General features: G+C 37.8%; 4 protein-coding genes across 10 annotated transcripts; 2 read left to right on the top strand and 2 right to left on the bottom strand.

Moving 5' to 3' along the window:
• The first annotated feature begins 463 nt into the window (after nucleotides 1-463).
• Nucleotides 464-4,617, top strand: SCY1 (SECY homolog 1). Its single transcript, XM_023674087.2, has 8 exons — nucleotides 464-784; nucleotides 1,330-1,487; nucleotides 1,566-1,951; nucleotides 2,369-2,668; nucleotides 2,768-2,857; nucleotides 3,603-3,726; nucleotides 3,976-4,139; nucleotides 4,291-4,617. Exons 1-8 carry the CDS (start codon nucleotides 597-599, stop codon nucleotides 4,519-4,521), a joined length of 1,641 nt encoding a protein of 546 aa, XP_023529855.2. The 5' UTR covers nucleotides 464-596; the 3' UTR covers nucleotides 4,522-4,617.
• Nucleotides 4,618-5,217: 600 nt separating this feature from the next.
• LOC111792577 (cyclic nucleotide-gated ion channel 17) lies at nucleotides 5,218-11,999 on the bottom strand. Its single transcript, XM_087123315.1, has 8 exons — nucleotides 11,361-11,999; nucleotides 11,090-11,277; nucleotides 9,836-10,409; nucleotides 8,511-8,723; nucleotides 8,039-8,337; nucleotides 6,914-7,025; nucleotides 6,428-6,664; nucleotides 5,218-6,133 (listed from the first exon to the last, which is right to left on the bottom strand). Exons 2-8 carry the CDS (start codon nucleotides 11,116-11,118, stop codon nucleotides 5,411-5,413), a joined length of 2,187 nt encoding a protein of 728 aa, XP_086979441.1. The 5' UTR covers nucleotides 11,119-11,277; nucleotides 11,361-11,999; the 3' UTR covers nucleotides 5,218-5,410.
• A 1,221-nt stretch (nucleotides 12,000-13,220) lies between these two features.
• LOC111792353 (RING-H2 finger protein ATL13) lies at nucleotides 13,221-14,769 on the bottom strand. Its single transcript, XM_087123078.1, has one exon. It carries the CDS (start codon nucleotides 14,725-14,727, stop codon nucleotides 13,339-13,341), a length of 1,389 nt encoding a protein of 462 aa, XP_086979204.1. The 5' UTR covers nucleotides 14,728-14,769; the 3' UTR covers nucleotides 13,221-13,338.
• A 1,729-nt stretch (nucleotides 14,770-16,498) lies between these two features.
• On the top strand, nucleotides 16,499-21,206 carry LOC111792375 (putative E3 ubiquitin-protein ligase XBOS32). Of its 7 annotated transcripts, none has more exons than XM_087123372.1 (11): nucleotides 16,499-16,829; nucleotides 16,989-17,022; nucleotides 17,393-17,700; nucleotides 17,905-17,976; nucleotides 18,062-18,237; nucleotides 18,312-18,472; nucleotides 18,881-18,939; nucleotides 19,038-19,084; nucleotides 19,327-19,467; nucleotides 20,156-20,244; nucleotides 20,624-21,206. In XM_087123372.1, exons 3-11 carry the CDS (start codon nucleotides 17,542-17,544, stop codon nucleotides 20,983-20,985), a joined length of 1,266 nt encoding a protein of 421 aa, XP_086979498.1. In that variant the 5' UTR covers nucleotides 16,499-16,829; nucleotides 16,989-17,022; nucleotides 17,393-17,541; the 3' UTR covers nucleotides 20,986-21,206. The 7 variants fall into 7 exon arrangements, with proteins under 7 accessions (XP_086979498.1, XP_086979495.1, XP_086979493.1 ...); XM_087123369.1 differs by having other exon boundaries at nucleotides 17,167-17,700; XM_087123367.1 differs by having other exon boundaries at nucleotides 16,989-17,700.
• The last annotated feature ends 476 nt before the right edge of the window (nucleotides 21,207-21,682 follow it).

Here is a 21,682-nt window from a genome sequence, read left to right as displayed (position 1 = left end):
CCCATGACATGTTGTCCCTCTTGGAATCCACATGTTTAGTTACCTATTATCGATGTAAATGGGAGATATGAATTCAATGACTTTGTTTCATGTTGAATGCAATATGTTTGGTGAAGAAAAGAAAACATGTGCATTGATTATGACAATTAGTTTTTTCCAAATTTTTTAATTTTTCATCCTAGATTTATCATGTTCAGGACATTTTCCCTCCTCGGTAGTCGGCTTTGCTCATGGCTGTATTGTCTCCATGCTTCGGTAACTTTTTATGCCCAAGATTCGGAACCCAAATTCGATATTTGATGGTCTCGACATTTTCTTACCCATCGAACAACACAAGTGCTCCAGGTTTATTTTTGAAATTCTTATAATTGAATTTATACGGGTAAATCTAAAATATCAAATACATTCATTTCTATCCAACAAATTTCCAACTTCATATTATATAACCATTGAGTTGGGGTCAAACTCAAAGAAAGGTTACAAAATCCAAAAAGGGGAAGGAGAGAAATGGATAGGGCGATGAGGCAAACGCCTAATCCACCGAGCGTCGCTCAACATTAGCCTTTCACAAACCGAAACTGTGGTGGGAGTAAATAATGTTGATATCAGTCAGAGAAGCTGCTGCAGCTTCTTCTTCGCCCCTTTGCTTCACCCTCTCCGCCCAATATCTTACCAATTCTAAGCGCTTTCCAAGGCCTAGACTTTCATTCACGCGAGCTTCCTTCTCTGTTCCTAACAAGCCCCGCGCTACCAAGTCCTGGAACCTTGGCCTCACTTCCAACAGGTGGGTCTCCTGCATTTATGTTATTTTTCTGCTCATTGCTTCAATTACTCGAATTAGTCTTGCAGTTTTGCCTCCTGAGATTTTCTCTCATATGGGTTTTCTTCTGGCTGTAGAATTTTGGGTGTTTTTCTGTACCTTTTGTTTTACCAGAGCATATGGCGTAGTGCAGTTACATATTTTTGTGCTCTCTAAATTTTCCATGCTTCACTGACATTAGAGAAGGAGTTTCCCCTGAAGAATTGGGCCGAACTGTTAGCCGATGCTTCTTGAGCAAGATTATGCTTTTGCGATACTTAGGAATGTAGAAAAGTTAAATTAGATGAGAATGTCTTTGGAAGGCTGGGTTGAAGTTTGGTCTACATGTTACCAAGTGTTAAAAAAACGTATCTTGGTTTAAAACCCAAAGCTGTACATAAATAGGCTCCCCAAGGGCTGCTTACATATCCTGGTTTTTCCCATTTGAGTCCTGTTATTTCAATTGGATTTCAATGTCCTTTAATGGTTGTTGGTCCATAATTGACATGATAATAGTTTCTTTTTTTCAGTTCTGAGAGCTCAGTTTTTGATCCCTTGGGAATCCGTCCAGATCTTTCTTCTGAATTAAGTTGTGGGTGGGAAAGTTTTCTTGGCTTTTGGAGGCAAACATTTGACAGTTCTTCAAGCACAAAACGAGATAAAGGTCCCTCAGCACGTGGATTGGCAGGTTTGTTTCTTGTCCTTCAATGTTGTAGTTTTGATGTATCTTTCGTACTGCATTGCTGAAACTAAGTTGACCTTGCAGCTGCAATCGAGGACAGTTCCATTGACATAGGGGACTTCTTCAAAGGTCCGTTGCCAGGAAAATTTCTACAGCTCTTGGGCTATTTAGCACTATCAAGGCTTGGAATCTATATCCCTCTTGGTGGAGTGAACCGAGAGGCTTTTGTTGGGAACTTGGATCAGAACAGCTTATTGAGCACTTTAGATTCATTTTCTGGTGGAGGCATTGGCAGACTAGGGATATGCTCCCTTGGCATTGTTCCCTTCATCAATGCATCAATTGTCTTCCAGCTTCTTACACAAATTTATCCAAAATTGCAAGAGCTTCAGAAAAGAGAAGGTGAAGCTGGGCGAAAGAAAATTCTTCAATACACTCGATATGCCTCAGTTGGGTTTGCAATTGTACAAGTAAGGAGCTTGATTACTCAATATGGCCTATAATAAGTTTAGATTACTTCAGAAGGGAAAACTGTAGAAGCTGGGCTTAACTCACTTAGTTTTACTGGATTACATATTAAATGGACATTCTGTAGGTAAATACATAGAACTTGCACTTTCAAAAAGAATGGATACAAGCATTTTGAGCTTTTTATACTTGATTCTACCCCAACGCCTGCTCAGAGACGCCAAACGTCTCTGCTGGAAGGATTTAATTTTTTTTATATCCAACTAGGCACCTATTCAAACTGTAGTAGATGCAAGCAAAAATCTGGAGCATAGCCAAATGAGTTCGGAAGGATCTTAGGCAATGATCATATAGTTCCTAATAAAATTTATGAGCTTTTATTTTAAGATTCTTTAATTAAGCTCCCATTTCCTACACAGGCAATTGGTCAAGTTCTGTACCTTCGCCCCTATGTTAATGATTTTAGTACAGAGTGGGTGCTTTCTTCTGTTACTTTATTAACACTTGGCTCAGTCATAACAACGTACATTGGGGAACGGATCACAGACCTAAAGCTAGGTAATGGGACATCTCTTTTAATATTCACCAGCATCATCTCCTATCTACCAGCATCCTTTGGAAGAACAGCTGCACAAGCTTTACAGGATGGTAACTATGTTGGATTGGTTGCTATTATAATCTCCTTCTTTCTATTGGTACTTGGAATCGTATATGTTCAGGTAAGTAATGGTTGATTTGATATATTTACCTTTTATTTCCTCATTACATAAGAAGTGTTATTATATGTGATTATAATTTATCTGAACCAATGTTTTCAGGAAGCAGAAAGGAAAATCCCGCTCAACTATGCTTCAAGATACACAAGCAGCGGTGGAGGGCTTCAGAAATCTGCTTACCTTCCCTTCAAGGTTTGTTTTCCTGCTTTGTTCTTATGTTATCAAAAAATTATATTAGCCAGTAATTAACTTTTAACCTTAAAGAAGCTTAAACTTTAAAGTCCTGCAGACTTTGATGTAGTAATTATAGCTAACTGCCAACTCGGAGGTCTTAATTTCTGTAAGATCCCACATCGGTTGGAGAGGAAAACAAAACATAACATTCTCTATAAAGGTGTAGAAACCTCTCCTTAGCAGAAGCATTTTAAAAAACCTTGAGAGGATACCCGAAAGGGAAAGCCCAAGAAGGACAATATCTGCTAGCGGTGAGCTTGGGCTGTTACAATGGTATCAGAGCTAGACATCGGGCGATGTGCCAGTGAGGAGGTTGAGCCCCGAAGGGGAGTGGACACAAGACAGTGTGCCAGCAAGGATGCTAGGCCCGAAGGGGGTAGATTGAGGGGTCCCTTATCAATTGGAGAAGGGAACGAGAGTGTCAGCGAGGATGCTGGGCCTCAAAAGGGGAGGGTGGATTGTGAGATCCCTTATCAGTTGGGGAGAAGGGTGTGGAAACTTCTCCTTAGCAAACGTGTTTTAAAAATCTTGAGAGGAAGTCTGAAAGGAAAGGCTCAAAGAGGACAATAACATACATTATGTTACAATTTCAAATCTTTATCCATGCTCTCTCATTTCTAAATTCATAAAATTGTAATCTGGGGTAACCAACAAGAATTTTGTACAAGTTTCATATTTATTTTACTAAGTTCATTATGCACAGGTAAATAGTTCTGGTGTAATGCCGATCATTTTTTCAACATCTACGTTGTCCCTGCCGGGTACTCTAGCTCGCTTCACGGGTTTATCTGTCCTAAAGAACGCTGCATTTGCTTTAAATCCAGGAGGTAAGATGTTTTGGTTTACTGCCAATTGAAAATAACTTGAGGGCTTAGTACTTTGAGATTGATGAAACTCTCTATCTTGCGGCCATTACAATATGGTATATTCGCGTTAAGTTTGTAATAAAGTTTCAATTTTTTTAAGAAATGGTTCAGTTACTTTACTGTTCAATCACATTAAATTGTACAGGGTTTCTCATAATTGGTAGACAGGACTTCCTGGTATTCCTAAACTAACACATGGGATTTTCTCAGGCTCATTCTATCTTCCAACCAACATCCTTTTGATAGCCTTCTTCAACTATTACTACACATTCCTACAGTTGGATCCCGATGATGTGAGCGAACAATTGAAGCGGCAGGGTGCTTCAATTCCCCTTGTCCGTCCGGGCAAAAGTACAGCTTCGTTTCTGAAAGCGGTAATCTTGCCTCACTTAATGTGATGTGCTTGTTTCGAAGCTCTTGCTGTTGAATCAATAATCTTGCTCAATGAAGTTGCTCTTAACTGAATATGTTGTGCACCTAGAATGATTATTGATTGATTATGGCTTCTTGTTTGCTAATTTATAGGTTCTAAGTCGGATTTCAGTTCTTGGTTCTGCTTTCTTGGCAATCCTTGCTGCTGGTCCTGCGGTGATTGAGCAAACAACACACTTAACAGCATTTCGAGGATTTGCAGGAACCTCTGTTCTCATTCTTGTCGGCTGTGCTACAGACACTGCCAGAAAAGTTCAAGCTGAGATAATCTCTCAGAAGTACAAGAACATAGAGTTCTATGACATCGATAGGTATACTCCATGAAAGAGAGAATGTAATGGAACCAACATTGATGCCAAACCTTAAGAATTGTATTCCATTGCATCATACTCAATGGAACACTGCTTCTCTTTGCTTTCATCAATCGCTCCAATCAGAATGCAAAAAACGATTGGATTTGACATAAAATAGAACCTTTTAAACATCCATTACTGTTCGTCCACTGATAAACTGGAAAATTGAGATAAATTTGCAAGGCCTGATCAAAGTCAACATGAACCTCTGAACAGGGTTACTTTTACAACCCCTTGAATCTAAGGCAGTCTTGACATATGTTCATATTCAGCGACACAATTCATTGGAAATCAAAATTAGGGATAACGGAGAAGTCAGAAAATTCTAAAAAAGGACAAGTATGTGTTATGTAATATATGTCGCTGATCATAAAATATCTAGCCCAGCGGTAAGCCTCATCTCTACATAGTGCCACAGTCATGCTCCATGTTGTGCATGGCCACAAGTTGGATTGTGACACAAAGCGCTGTCTGCACCGTCTGAACACAAGTGTGGCTAAGGTTCTGTCTACAGTCTGGTGAAGTATCAGCACCGTCTGAACACAAGTGTGGCTAAGGTTCTGTCTACAGTCTGGTGAAGTATAGCTTGCAGCTTGCAGCTTGCAGCAGCTCGTTTAACCATCCTACGAACTCAGTTACTGTCTATAAGAGTTAAAACATATTGTAATGAGACCAACTTACTGGTTATGACATTAATACACAGTTTGTGATGTTGCGTTCCTGGTAATTGATAAAACTATACAGAAATAGACAGGTCCCTGTAAGGTCTGAAATGCCAGATGACAGAAAAGGGATGCACATCTGAAATGGACTTCATCCTTCTAATAGAGAAATATAGCCTTTGACACTACTGGAAACTGTTATCTATCTGGCTCAATGGAAAAGTCGGGTTCATCAGGCTTCTGCAGCTTTGGCATGTCATCTTTCATTTTCTGAGCGCCTCTCCTTGCGTTTGCAGCAAACCTTGAAGCCAGTAAGGTAACATCCAGATTCATTTTTGTCTGAGAAGGATTTGAAACAACACAAAATTGTTCCTCTCCTCCTTGGCCAGTTTCACTAGCCACTTCTTCAGATAATATAAACGACTCCCTCATTAAGAGATCTTTTGCCATCATCCTTTTCTTATGGCGACGCCAAGCAGCTTGAATAAAGCAAGCTGCCCATGTTCTCCAATGATGAGAGTAAAAGCGGAATGTGTGCTGCAACTTTTTACTGTGCAGACGTCTAAATTGGTTGGCTACAAATTTAAGATCTTCAGCACGGAGTGCAAAAGCTTCAACTTCATTGAGCGCTCTGACTGTTCTAGTTGAGGAGGGCAAGTTGGTGGTGGATTTTGGGTGCAACGCCCAAGAAAGTAGTTCCTCCCCACAAAAGTCTCCAGGACGCAACGTTATGGAGTTGAAGAACCCAGAGCGACCTCCATTTGTAGTAGAACTCTCCAATCTGCCTCGGATAACGAACAGCATCTCGGTTACTGGGTCACCCTCTCGTACAATATAGGTACCCTCAGTGCTCAAGGACGATATCAGGCGTTCACATATTGCATCTAGTAGCTGATCATCCATCTGTGAGAAGAAAGGGACCTGCAAAACAGGGAAAAAAGAGTGCTTCAATCTGCTTAGTGAGTCATGGGCGACAACTCAATTCATGAACTTTTACCACATAACCACATCTACACAAGTAATCAATCGGGAAGAATTGTTTATTCATTTGTGAAGTTTTAAGGAATCCTAGATGATAATTGCAGAACCATAAGCCTTCACATTGTGTGGCTCGACAACTTGATAAATGAGAACTAGAATGCATATGATGCCCGTTCAAACTTATGTCTTTGGCTCCAATAAAAAATAAAGAAAATATATGTAATAGAATCATACCCGTCGGACAAGATCTAGACAGAGGTGGCACTGAATATCTCGTCGAAGATCAGCCGGCAAGCTCTGTAAGATGGCTTCTTCATTAACTCCTCGAGTTGCCACCCACTTATATTGTACAAAACGTCGAACACGTCGCTTCAAGTCTTCAGGGAGTTGACGATGTCTCATCCACTCTTCAGTGTCTCTTCGCTTTAGTCTCCATTCTTCAAGCCTCACAGTGAGGGATTGCAGATACGTCTGCATTAAAAGAAAAATTAAAACAGCACATGATAATGAATTCAATTAGACGACAAGACAAAGGGATAAACATCACTGTACTAAGAATTTTTGTGGAAACGCCTTAGAAAAAATTTATAAGGGTGTGGAAAAAATTGTGTAACCCAACCTTTATTAGAGTTATTAGGTTTAATAGAAACAAGCGCATCTTAATTCTCAAATTATGAATTCAAGGAATATAGAACACAATTTTATCCCTCAGTCTCTCACCTGCATATTCCCAATCAGATGGGCAAATAATACAAGGCCTAAGATGGCTATAAGCACAGCGAACAGTGTCTCACCAATGAAAGTGGTTGTTTCCAAGTTCTGTCCATATGAACTGACAAAATAAACAAGAAGTTATTCAGTATTTTCCAGGAAAAAATGATGGATTAAAGAACCATCTATAATAATTTTAAAAAAAGAATGAGATCATACATCAAGTTGTACTAGTCTGCCATCCATGTAATCAGTAAGGAACCTATGCTGAGTGTTCTATACAGTTGCCTAAACAATATAATAGCAAGTCCATAGGTTTTCATGTGTAGCAAGTTTACAACAAAAACTTTCAATTAGCAGAACAAAGCATATAGCCATAAAATGTTCGAGATCAATACATGTAACAGCTCAAGCCTACGTTAGCAGATATTGTCCACAGCCTTATAAGGAATGCTTAATTTCCCTCTCCAACCGATGTGAGATCTCACAATTCACCCCCCTTGGGCCCTAATGTCTTCACTGGCACACCGTCCAGTGTCTGGCTCTGAAACCGTTTTGTATCAGCTCAAACCTACCGCTAGCAGATATTGTCATCTTTGGCTGCTAGGGAGAGGTTTCCACATCCTTATAAAGAATGTTTCATTCCCCTCTCCAACCGATGTGGGATCTCACAATTCATGAAGCCAATTGGCTTCATTCTGCAGTGAACAAACTCATTTGCCATCTTGTGTAACTGCTATTTTCCACATCCCAACGATGGTTCGAAGTTCCTTGAGATCAGAAATAAAATTGTTTACAAAACACATCGATACTCGGCTAGCTTTCAGTCTGCTCTTGTATCACCAGGGATCTTTTTCATGCTAGGGTTGGTTCTAAAACAAACTATGCCGAAAAAACCTTTTAGTGAAGGCCTTTGAGAAGAGCTCTAGAGCATTTACAGGAAAGTTGGAGAAGTAAATAACAAGCCAACATCATTCTGTCAAAAGAATGCTTTCCTAACCATGGGGATCCAGTGACATGACCGCACAATAACATTATGAAGAACATTGTTTATACTTTATAATAGAATGTTCTAGCTGTTACACTTTAAGGACATTTGCCAAGCAATTAAAGTCGACGAAAAGAAAATCATACCTCAGGTTTTGCAAGCCCCACCACAAACAATAGAAATACTTTTCAACAAAGCTTGAAGAGACAACATTCTTTGACATTGCATTCCCAAAAATGCCATACTTGAAAATTCCACTAGGGCCACATTTGTCGAAAACAAGTGTACTATTTGCCCATGTATTGCGGTTAATAAGGTTAAGTGTATCGCAATCAAAAAAAGTTGGATTGCATTCTAGTGGGTTATATTCCTTCTTCCTACAAAATGATTTCCAGCATGATGTATATCTATCAACTGACAGCAAATACCATGTAGCACCTAGAACCTGTCAAACGCAAAATAAGGTAACATTACTGATGGCGAATTACCTCAAAAAGTAGGAACGTAACCAAGATTATGTCATGTTTTCTTAATAGCATTAGATATTGAAATCCTAAGCACAGGCATTTACATATTTATGTGTCACATGTGAAAGAGAGAGAGATATGAGAGAGTTACATGGCTAGCCAACATATAGAGTAGAAGATTATAAGCAGCTCCTGCCCAAGCAGTTTTTGTAACAACTCCATTTGCTTTGATGATCTCTGAACTAAGAGGGAAAATCAAATACAATCTTGGAATATATTGAAGCAGAACAATAAGCGCAAGCGCATTGTTTTTATGATCAGTTAGACGACTTCTTGTTGCGGGTATGATAAACCAGATGACAATCTGCATGGAAGACGCAGTTACAAGTCTCTGTTAAAAATCTAATAACTAAATTACGATGGTCAAACTAATTCATGGAAATGAGTATCACCAGAATAGGAACGTAACAACAATATTGCCTATTTTTCTCTCAAATCGTTCATTAAGACCAACTCCCAACTCGTTAAGTATATATCTTATTCTTACGTTCCTACTTCAAAAGAGTATCACCTAACACTCAAAAGTTCAACTCTCTGAAAATAAGCCTAATCATGAACTTTAATCCCCTCCACCAACGATCCATTCTGTCGGACCACCACTACAAAAGAGAAGCCCGAAAAAAAGGTGTGGCATTTACATATTCCTAGATCTAAAGAGACAATCCCATATAATTTCCCCTTAACTTTGACAAATAGGCTAAGGATTAAGCCTGCTTACAAGTTCACGCACCCTTTCGGTAACAAAAAACTATCTTGCCTTCAATGGACCAAATTGAAGACTATTAGACCAAACGAAACTCTCCTTGTTAAGAAGCAGGTTGAGAAAGATGTGCTAGCATTTTGTTACTGCCTGGACACAAGTAGGTTAGCGTTAGCACGAATGGAAAATTCTCAGATCATGCCTTGACTAAGAAAATCATCATTGTCATACCATATTGTAACGGCCCAGATCCACCACTAGCAGATACTGTCCTCTTTGGGCTTTCCCTTTCGGGCTTCCCCTCAAGACTTTAAAATGCGTCTGCTAGAGGAAGGTTTCCACATCCTTATAAATGGTGGTTTGTTCTCCTCCCCAACCAATGTGGAACATCACACATATAAAGCATATGGATGGTGGATAATAATAGTTAATCTTACTAACCAGCAATGCCCCGAGTACCATAGTAAATAATTTCATTCCTCGACTTACAACATTAAAGAAGTGCTAACTGCTAAAATTATGAGGTACTTTTGCTCATCGCAGTAAGAGCACTACATTTACCAAAATAAGGGTATGATATAATTTACAGAGTTCGTCCTGTTCTTACATTTCCCCCAAGCAAGAAATGGAAAATGACATATGAACTATGGAGATTAAAGACAAAGTACACCAGATATAAAGTCAAAGTTTGAGAGACGGAAGTCTCAATGAAGTACCTGAGGGAGAGGCAACGTGGCAATTAGATCGACAAAAAAGTCAGATCTAAGATACCTCTTTGCTATCATCTTCGAATCCATCACAAGCTCACCTCTCCCAAAAACTCGAGAGCTAGGAGCAACATAAGCTGTTCTGAACTTGATAATCATGTGCAGAAGATAGAAAAAATCTGCAACAGTCCGGAAACAGGTCACAACAATTCGCAATTTCCAGTCTGTCCTCACACATGAAGATTTCCCATTCCCAGCCAAAGATGGCAAGTAAAGGTACAGCGGGTCAACAAAGAGTGCCAATAAACATGAGCAAATGAACACCCGGTTCCATTTCAAAACAATTTTTCTGCCAGGGTCTAGTATTCTTCTGCTCCATGGTTCATGGTCCTCTGGAAACACTTTGGACTTCTCAGTTCTAAAAGTTTCAGCAGATTTACTTTTGCTTGCTCCTAATCCGTTGTCAGGTATTAAGAATGTCGACGATGGAATATAGTATTTCGATGATGACTTCTCAAGTTGCCCTGCTTCATTGTTGTTCCCAATGGCAGATTTCTTATGTTTTTTGTGATCAGAATAAGACCTATTGATTTCAGGAATAAAAATGGTAACCATAATAGTTAAACAATAGTCTATAAACACCTTACTCATATACATAAAGTTCCTTTCGCTACGGTTCTTCGTAAGCATTGAACAAACAAAAATGCCAAACAATACTCACTTCCCAGACCTTTTCATACTTAGGTTTAGATGAGTTCATGATACGAATAAAAACTGTAAATTCATTCTGTTTCAAACAAGTACAATCTAATTTTCTATGGTGATAAAAACACGAAAAGACAGACAAGGAGATCCTAATTGCATAGGAACATAGTGATTATTTGGTTACAAGCACAAGAAATCACAGCTTTAAAGCTACTCCACATAAATAAACAAAATAGAACATTTGCGTGATTATGTATGACAGACAACTTTTGGTTTCTTCCCGACAAAAGCAAGTTAAAGTAGCCTACGTTTACAACTCCTCAAGCAAATAATGAACTAAACTTACAGGCCAGACGATTTTGCAGAGTTCTAGTCTTCTTCCGTTTCCATCTAACAAAAACTAAAGATCCCACCACATTTTCTCGACAAGAAAACAGAACAGGCCCCAAAACTTTTAAGATTTCCATTGTTTCTATTGGACTAACAGATTCAGCACACGAATTATAACGCTTTCAAACATGCTACATTCTTAGAAACAAATGAAGAAGAAAAAATCACCTAACAAGCTTTTCCTTCCTCAGTTCCATGCCCGTAAGCAAAAGAAAGAAGCTGAAACGAGAAATTCTCAATGACCCATCAAAAAAGCAGCACCATGGCTTAGTAGCTGGAGGAGAAGCACAGAGGAAGAAAAAGAGAGAGAGAGACGATCTAGGTTGTGTTGCGTATTGAGGTAATCAGAGTTTGAACTGGGAATTGGAGTTGTTGAGTGATAATGCGAAGAAAGGAAGAAAAGCGAAATTTGGGAAAGCCAACCAAAGTGGAACCGAACCTTTCAACAATAGACCGAAACCCCACGTGAGTGGATAACCCTCCAGTAGAAAAGAGCGCCGCACCGCCTCCAGTTCCCACCTTCAGAATGATTTTGGACTTTTTACGAGCTTCCCTCTAGACTCACGACCCTTTTGATCCAGCTTCTTGCAGCACTGTGTTGGAGGCTGCTGTGCCATCGCTCAGTCATTTGTTTAAAGCAAACATGAATGATCCAAAATGGGAATGGTTGAGTGAGAAATTGGCTGTTCTCTGAACAGCGATGAAAACTTTGTCATGTGGGTTCTTCCCCCCTCAAATCAGCATGTTCTCCCAAACAAACATTCTACAATTTGTCAAATCAGTGTCTCATATTCATAATTTAATTTCATGACCCATTACAATAAGAACAACAATTTCTACTAAACAAATAGTTTTTAGATTAATAGACATTGAAAATCTACAAATATTGTAGTTGATGTCCAAAACGGCACTCCTAGTTGAAGTGGACATCCACCTGTTCTTCTTTTTCATCTCTTTTCCCTGAATTTTTGTGTTTCTTTTTTCACTTTTTGCAGTAATGCGGATCTCTCAATCATCTCCCCTCCACCTCCACACCATTATTCTCCTTCATTTTAAACCTTCAAAGTAGCATTTCAGTCTCCCAAACCCTTCACCTTACAATGATTTTTGTTCTTGTTTTTTTTTTTTTTCTTTTTGTTGAAACGGAATTCCCCTTTTCAGACACTTGTTTTTTTTATATTTGGCATAATTTTCAGGTTTTTGTCGCTTTGTCGTCAGAAATTAATAATTATTAGTTATCCTTTGTGGACAAATTCAAGCCGCCGTCTACTGTTGCTGTTTTTTTCTAATGACATGTTTACTAAATTAATGGGTTGTCTTCCTTAGCAGTCATCATACCATCAACCCCATAACTACAAATAACTAAACAAATGCTATGAGCACACTAACGGACCCAATAACGGCCCAATGGTTGATTTTCTCCAAAAAAAAAAAACAGGCCCAATGGTTGATTTGGGCCGTCCATTTTTTCTATGGTAGCCCATAACTTAACTCGTATTTCAAGATGCCCAACCCAACATAGTCCTAAGCCCTTATTTTGACTCTTTTGTTCTGGGTAATTTACACTTATAACCCTATTTTCAATGGGCCTTCGATGACATGTGAAGTGATCTTAATCCAACTTAAAAAAAAAAAAAAAAAAAAGAACCCTTAAATAAAATAATAATAATAAATTATTCTACGTTCAAATTTACCCACTCACCTTATAAATTAACCAACCACCATGTTCGAAATTCAAAACAAACCAAAACATTATTTATTTTACAAGTGTGAACATAGAATCATTTCAATTAAATTTATAATATATTACGAGTCAGTTTAACTCTTTTATTTAAAATTATTTAATTATTTAATTATAAAATTTAATCGATATAACTAATGAAATAATAGATGGTGTAAATTGATAAACTGAAAAAATATTTTTAAAAATTTCTCTTAAATTATGAAAACAAAATGTATACGTATAAAATGATGGAGATTTTAGAAATTCAAAAAGAGTAATAATTTAAGCAGAAAATAACAAAAATTCCAACTGACAATGCCTTCCATTTCGGCACATCTGGCGTGACGCATTAATTTCAGGCATTATTATTTAGAGCCCCGAAACTAATAAATGAAAATTTGTATCCATTAAATGCAAACAGCCCATTGCCCCTACAACTCGCCTCCATCTCTCGTTCTTCCGGTTCATTTGAATTTAAATCTCCATTTCATATTTAATGCATTTCATGTCCCATCGATTTAATTAGTTCATCTGTTCCTGAATCCCAATTCTGAATCTAATTACTTCTATCGCAACTAAATTCAACAGCCCCCATTATTATTATTTTGCTTAGACTTCTTTAATCGATTTCATATCTATCTGAACAACAAATCGAATTTGAAGGAAAGGAATTTAACAATCTAACAGAGAAGAATTAGAGATTTGAAATACAGGATGAAGGTGACGATGATTCGAAGTGAGTAACCTTGTTTTGTTTTCCCATCAGCCATAGCAACGTTCTCTTCGCGAAAGATTGATTGAATTGAGAATCGAAACTGCAACGACTCTGGTTTTCTTCATCCAATTCCGTTTCACTTCGGATTATTTCATTTTCCCATCTGGAAACGCCCATCTCTGAACCACTCCAATCCCCACCATTCTTCTGAATGGGAAATCGAAACGAAACTGCCCTTCTTGATGATTCTGTGGACGTTTCTCTCTGGTTTTTTCCTCTTAGCCAAATCTTCGATACTGAGAAACTGTCTATTCTCTTGCAATTCCTATCAGTATTCTCGCCCCTTTTCACTTCTCGAAACGGTTCGATCCCACTGAGTCGGAACTCTCTTCTGGATTCGCAGTCGCATTCGGACATGGCTGCTCTGTAACCTGGTGTCAATGGCAGAGCTGGCTTCCTGCTTGGCTGCTTTTTCGCTGGGGTGCTTCTAATGGCCACTTTCAGCGACGAATTCTCCTCCATTACATATTCAAAAGACCCCATTGAAAAACACCTACGAGAATCCATATTCTTGTTCTCGCTACTTCCCCCTTCACCAGCATCGATACTTTTGTATTTTCCGAGCTTCACAGTCACTACAGTTGCTTTTTCGTCCTCTAATTTCCCAATCTCGCTCGACCCAGCGTCAAATTCGCTATCCCCACCAAGACCCACTTGCGAATTTGACCCTGTAATCGGATTTGTAGCCTCTGTGTTCGACACATTATCTCTAGAGCTCTCACTCCCAGATTCAAGAACAAGAACAATTGGCGCACAACTGGTATGTGGAGAGAAATGATCCGGTAGCAAACTAGATCTACAAAGAGGGCAGGTTGAGTGAGACAAAAGCCATGTATCAATACACTCTGTGTGAAAAGCATGGCTGCATTTAGGCAACAGCCTGAGCTTGTCCTCAGGCTCAAACTCACATAGACAAACAGCGCAATCAAATGGGGACTTGGATCCAATAATGGCTTTGTAGTGGAAAACAGGAAGTGTATCAATGAAGGACTGGTCAACCCCAGAGTCATGGAGATGAAAGAGCTGCTGTAATTGACCTTGAAAGGCAGTCACACTGTCTGAACTTTCAGGGTCTCTCTGTAATGGGGGAGTCCAGAGGAATCTCACGAGAAGATGAAGCAAACCAGAGACGAAGAAGACGATAGCTAGAATGATTATGATGAGGAGTATACTTGGACTCACCTTGTTCTCCAAGTTGAACCCACTCGACTGGGCAAAAGGAGGAGGCCGTGCATCAAGATAGTAAGGCTGTAGCTGTGGCGGCGAAGGGAAGAATCTTCCGTTTACTTGGAGAAGCAGTGAATCCATGTTAATCAAAGAAAAAAAGAGCTCATTTCACACAGCCTTGGTTTTGGGGTGTGCGAGTCAAATGGGTTGGAGAGATCAGAAAACGAAATAAATGGGACAGATGGAGAGATGAGAAGAGGGTAATAAAAGTGTTTTAAGAAAAAGATTAGATCTCAGATCAGTGGCTAAAAAGGTTTGACTGTCAGTTTGCAGGCTGTTTCTGGGATACAAAACAAGAACGCAATTATTGCAATGATTTCAATTACAAGTAAAATAAGGGAGTTTACTTAATTTACTGACTTCATTGAATTGGTTTGCAGCACAGCAGGCATACCCCGGCTGGAAACGATGCATCTGTAATCCATCCTATAAATTTACTCCCAGTGGTCCTGTTTCAAAATCTAGTTAAAATAAAAGGGTTTTCTTGAGACGAAGGGTATTTCATTGGGGGGGTGAAGGAAAATGACAATTTTTAATTGAACTTTTGTGTTGGATTTTGGCACTTGACTTTTTATACAGGGACAGACACCCCTTATAGAAGGGCCTCTCCACCTTTTTGTCTGCTTCTTTCAATTGTGGTGCTAACCTTCCTTTTGACTTTGCGTGGTAGATGAGTCCAAATAAATTTAAATCATGTGCCCTGCCTCCACTCTCCATTGCTTCAAATCAAACACTTCAAATGGTCAATTTTAATGTGTGATTGAGGGCTTTTTAAATTTAAGTTACTTACATTTGTGGATGGGATATTATGCCAAAATTTTTTACTTTTTTTTAATAAATGATGTCCAATACTTTCTTTACGTGGATCGAGTATTCAAATTTTTTACTTTTTGATACAGATTATATTATATTTTATGACGTCTTTTTAAATTTATCTTAATTTTGACATAAATGCACAATTTAAAACTTTAACTTAAAACATAAAATTTAATTATTTTGTTCATTTTTGTTTGACTTGGTAAAACGAAGGTGGTTAGATACACATTAAAAGTCTCGTAATTTATTTTATTAAAGAAACTTCAATATTATAAAAAAGAAAAATAAATAAAACTTATATAGGCTATTTTGGACCACACTTTGATAGATATGATTATTATTTAATCAACATTGGAATTAATTAAATACTTAGTTTAGTCTATAATAATTAAAAGATCAAATATTAAAAATCAATCAATTGCATGTGCACGAAGGTATATGTTTGTGTTTAAGTTTTTACTTTCTAATGGTCATTATTTTCGTAAGTAAAACATCGAGTTTGGTAATTATAAGAATAATTGTTTATATGTTAAAACGTATAACAACTTACTACCTTAAAAAAATATTCAGTGACTAATTCCGACCACCCTATCAAATATTATTTTAAACATAAACTTAATAGTAATTTGATATTAGTATAATCCTTTTAGTAAACTAATCAAACAAATTTTGTATAAAAGTATTTTCGAAAAAAATGTTTAAAACAAAATGCATTTTTGAATTAAAAAAATAAAAATAAAAAGTCAAAACTTTGGGAATGATGAGTTGGGATAGGAAAGATTAAATAAATCCCATGTCCCACATGGCAACTTTTTATATTTCTTTTCCTTTTCATGCTTATTAATAAAAGCTCACGACGCTCCGTTTTTTCCATTAGTATGAAACGTTGGACAACCGCCTGTTGACCAATATCTCTTCTTCATATATATATATATATATATTAACTAATTACAAGGTTTCATTATTCATTTAAATGACATTTTTTTTTTTCATTATTATTTAATCAGAATTTATAAAAAGTACACAAAATATGTATGGACTATTTGAATTGGCCCTCGTCTTTCATGAGTGTAAATAGATTTTGGCGCCGAAATTGAAGTCTTGAGTGTTCGATTCGCTATTCCACACGAATTCTACGAGGTATGAATAACTATGGCGAAATCCAGAAAATGGAGGGAAGCAATCATTTGGAACTCCTTGAGAGAATCAAGCGAGTCGACCAGAGAAATCGGTGGACTGAAGAATGTTTTAAGTGATCTTGACAGAGGGGAAGGCCGCCGCGGGGGACAACGCCTGGAGAGGAAAAGAACAATTCAACTACCTAGTTGACCGGACATAATATATAATCATTGGGACACAGCTTTCTTGTAAGTTTTTGTTTGAGATTGTAGGAAAAGGTCTTCGTCTCCATCAAAACAGTTTCCCCACTTGTGATTTCGTATTCACGTTTCGTTCTTACTTTTCGCAATTATCGTTTAATGTCGCGACATTCTTCTGTGATCATTATAATTTTGCTTCGTTCTTAGGCTATCTTCTCCGAGAAGTTGCAGAGTTTTCCAGGTGAAAGTGATTTCTATGTTACTTGGAGGCATATTTCAAAATAGTTTTTACATTTTAGGTAAATTTGGATTTGAGAGCCTGATATTCTTCATTGGATGAGAACTAATTAGCCTTGGTCTTTGGAAATTCTTTTGTTATTGATAGAAATTGGGAAGTAGGCTCTGCTATTGAATATTTTGAGTTGGGTTGGCTCTGCTATTAAATACAATCGAAGGAGATCATCATGTTTAAAGAGCTTTCTGGAGCTCTAAAGCTATTATTTTCTGAAAATTAGTTCCTCAGTTTTGGATTCAAACATTAGTGAATACCATGAAACTTGTAAGTGCTGTGGTAAACTCCTTTGGATGTTCTGCATCTGGGGAACGTTTAGTTTCAGCTGCAAGAGATGGAGATTTCCAAGAAGCACAGGCTTTGTTGGAGTATAATCCACGATTGGCTCGCTACTCAACGTTTGGTGTGCGCAATTCCCCCCTCCACTACTCTGCAGCTCACGGACATCATGAGGTTCTCACTCTTCAAATGCTTGCTAATAATGTTATAGAAGCTGGTCTCACTTCGTTTAAGATTAGAGAATCCCACTGGTTATTGTCATTGTGCTTGTCCTTTACATGCTTGCAGATCGTGGAACTTTTGCTTCAGTCAGGAGTTGATATTAATTTAAGGAACTATAGGGGTCAGGTATTGCAATTTCTTCACATTATTTACACTTTTTCTTTCAGGGACCAGCGCGCTTGTGATTATACACACACACACAAACACTTCATCTTCTACTACACATGATTATCTTTTCTATTTAGCCATTAAGATGTAATTCTTGCGTTTCAAGATTAAATTCATATTGTATCTTGAGTTCATCGTTGGGTTCCTTACTTTTGTCAACAGACTGCTTTGATGCAAGCTTGTCAACAGGGTCACTGGGAGGTTGTTTTGATTTTAGTACTTTTTGGAGCCAACGTGAGAAATTTATCTTTCATGTTAGCTCTCTGGTGCATAGCGCGAGCAACTTATTAGTCATTCATAAATTTCTTGCACATTTTAGGTCCATAAAGCAGATTATTTGAACGGAGGGACTGCACTTCATCTTGCTGCTTCAAATGGTCACTCCCGGTGCATCAGGCTTCTTCTTGCTGATTATATTCCAAGCATGCCAAACTTTAGGGATATAATGAGTAAAGTAACGGACGATGAAGAATCAATCTCAGAGTTTGATCATAGGTACATGTCAAATTCAAGAATTTCCAGGTTGAAATGCTTAGATGGTTCATTGACTTCCTGATTCTGTGTTTTAGGGCCTTGTCTCAGTTTGTTAACCAACCGGCAGATGGTGGCATTACCGCTCTACACATGGCAGCCCTTAATGGGCAAGTTGAAAGCGTGCAGTTACTTCTGGAATTTGGGGCATCTGTTTCTGAGGTGACTGTGGGCGATGGAACCGTAATTGATCTTATAGGTTTCTCCCTTTGAATTTCTGCCTTCTCTTTGACTAAAAACAAAAAGGAAAATTTTAATAAAAATTGAGACCTTCTTTTTCATGTTAGCCTTTATTTTTCTTCCTAATTTACCATTTCACAAATCTGTCAGTCTTCCTTTTCACAATAACAAAACATGATTCTGAACTAATGGCGTTACGTTTTAGATATGTTTCTATGGTCATATAAAGTCCAGAATTAGCATGCTCATGGGATGTTGAAATAAAGTGGCAGACAAATGAAATACTTTTTTTAACCTATAAAGTATGCTACCATATCCTTCTATCTTGTGGGCAAAGTGATAAAAATCGAAAGAAGGGGTTGTTGAACAGTTTGATTTCTTATCCCTTGCGATGATATAAGTAGCTTGTCTGTTGCAACTCCAATAGGTGCTGGGAGCACAGCTCTTCATTATGCTGCATGCGGTGGTAATGCCAAATGTTGTCAAGTATGTACTTCATTTGAAGGAAAAAAATCTGAATCAGTTTAAACGAATGCATTATTTTTACTCTTTGAGGCTATGACTTGAATTTTTTATTCGTATAGATTTTGATCGCCAAGGGTGCCAGTCTGACCACTGAAAATGAAAATGGGTACGTACTAGTCTTGGATTATTCTTTGTATTTTGCAATCTTTCTGAACTACTCATAAGAAATTAGTTTTAAGAAATGAGCTTAGGTTCTTTTAATTAATTGGGCATATCCGGGATCCGTTCCTTAAACTGAAACTGAAAGCAGTAGTGGCCGTGAAGAATTTGATAGGAATGGTGTTAGAATAAAAGTTTAGGGTATTATTATGACACTGATGGGTCATTCCCTTCATATCAATAACGCAGTTGGACACCATTGATGGTTGCTCGCTCATGGCATAAAGGTTGGCTTGAGGACATTCTCAGCACAGAGCCTATAGACCGGCCAAAACTTACTCCCTCTCATTACCTGTCGCTGCCCCTTATGAGTATTGTTCAAATTGCTAGGTATTTGTTATTTCCTTGTACTGCTCATCCTTCACACAATGATGAATGCAAGCATATAACTTCTTTAAGCGTATCCATCGTGATTGTCCAGTATGCTTACTATTTCTTTGGAATCTAGAGTTTAGACGAACTTCAGAGAACAAGAGCATTTTGGCTTTTCTACGAGTTATTGCTAAAACATGTCTATTCTATTTCTGATTTCGGATAGTTGTATCTAGATGGATTATGCTTTTATTCATGGAAAATTTCCTAAAATCTCCTAACGCTTATAAAACAAGTATTGAGATGGTACTGTTCACCATTCATCGTTTCTTTCCTTCTAAACAAAGCAACTTTTATTCGTGGAAAATAAAATGACGAACTCTTCGTTTATTCGGGAGCCACCAACTTTCTTGACAATATTGGCAACTTTTGGTTACTACATCATGGAATATATGCTTCTGGCATTCTTGTTACAGTTCTTCACTCTGCCCCCTCAAGGCTAAGCTCACATTGATTGGGTTGGCACAGAACAAGATATTGAAGACATAAGTTGTTCTACTAAAATGTAAATGGTTTAGAAAATCATAGAACAAGCTGAGAGTTTGTTTTCTGTCTCCATATAGGGCAAGTCTGGCGTCCAGTTGACTTAGAATGTTGGCATAATGAACAAAATTGATTTCTGCATTGCTTTTGGATCCATTTGCAGAGAATATGGATGGAGTAGTAAATCTGCCCCCGGATGCCAGGATCCATGCGTTGTCTGTTTGGAGAGGAAGTGTGCGGTAGCTGCTGAAGGTATATATCATTACCTTTCCAATATCATGTACTTGATTAGACCATTGTGATATTCTTATTTTCTGAACTTGCATAACCTAGCTTATGTAAAGCATCATTTCTGTTGCTAAATCATTCCATTAAAGCTTTAACAAGTTTGCTGAAGTATGGGCAAAAAATTGAACTTGGATGCCCAAAACATGGGTTATTTCCATCTAGCTCGGTTAATAAAATATATTGTTAGTGAGTTTTAAAGTGGTGTGATGGTAATGATGTGGTTGAAACCAAACTTTTGAAATACTAGAGAGAGAAAATTGATGAGTAGCTAAATTATATACTTAGCCCAGGCTGTTGGTATGTGGGGTTGTTGAAGGGTGATAAGAAGTTGAATCCCCTGCAGGTTGTGATCATGAATTCTGCACAAGATGTGCCTTATACCTCTGTTGTACAAACCGTGGGACAACCTTTGCTCGTGGCCCTCCAGGTTCAGTTTCTTGCTCCCTCTGCCGCAATGGCATAGTTTCTTTCGTTAAGCTTCCAGTTAAAGTACGCATGGCGAAGGAGATTGCAAGAACAAGCTTGTCACTTCCAATATGCCAATGCTCTCAAGAGACACCATCAAAACCTACCCCCTTAGCTACCCAGCTCCGATCGCACGAGTTGTGTCGTGCTCACGATACTCCTCTGGGGGTTTCCTTTTGCTGCCTGAGACTTCCTTCAATCATTGCCTGCCGAAAAACTCCGGATATATGCCACTCTTGAGTTCCATGCTATGCCAACCGGAACTTGTGGGAACCACTTGGCCACATATTGAAGGCCTGGGCTCCGGCAATCAAGTTCTCATGGGTCATTCCCTTCTGGAGCTAATCATTATGTAATCCCTGGAGTGAATGCCTGATAATATTTGGATCTTGTTTATGCTTCTTTCAATCGTTCTTGATTAAATTATTTGAGAATGAAATTACCAACTTTTTACCTTTAAATTCTAAACTTGTAAATACTTTGAGATCATCCAAACCAAATTATAAAATTGTGTCATAAAAGTAAGGTTAATAACTTCAATTACTAAAGTGACCATAATTCAACTTGTTTGGGACAATTTATTAGTTTAAGAATTTAATTGATTACTCTAAAGTTAAAGATTCAAATGAATATTTAAAAAAATTATAATAAAAAACTTAAAATTTAGATTTATAAATTGTTTTTTTTTTCTTCCAAAAAATCAATTGATGTTAATTTGATACCTTTTGCTTTTCCTATTACATTCCTTAGAAACAAAACAAATTTAAAAAAAGGAAAAATAAAAAAGTAAGTTTATAAAATAACATTAAAGAAGAATCGTCTCGACCTCGATAAGTTGATTTAGAGTCGCGACTTGTTATCTCTACTAATAAGTTAACTCGTTAGATAGATCAGATTGACCAAAATGAACAAATCATATAGAATCCACCCTAACATG

Source organism: Cucurbita pepo, chromosome 4, assembly GCF_057944985.1.
Source record: "Cucurbita pepo subsp. pepo isolate OVF chromosome 4, ASM5794498v1, whole genome shotgun sequence".
Taxonomy (NCBI): domain Eukaryota; kingdom Viridiplantae; phylum Streptophyta; class Magnoliopsida; order Cucurbitales; family Cucurbitaceae; genus Cucurbita; species Cucurbita pepo.
Note: the sequence above shows the minus strand (reverse complement) of the source record. Positions and strands in the feature narration are given on the sequence as shown.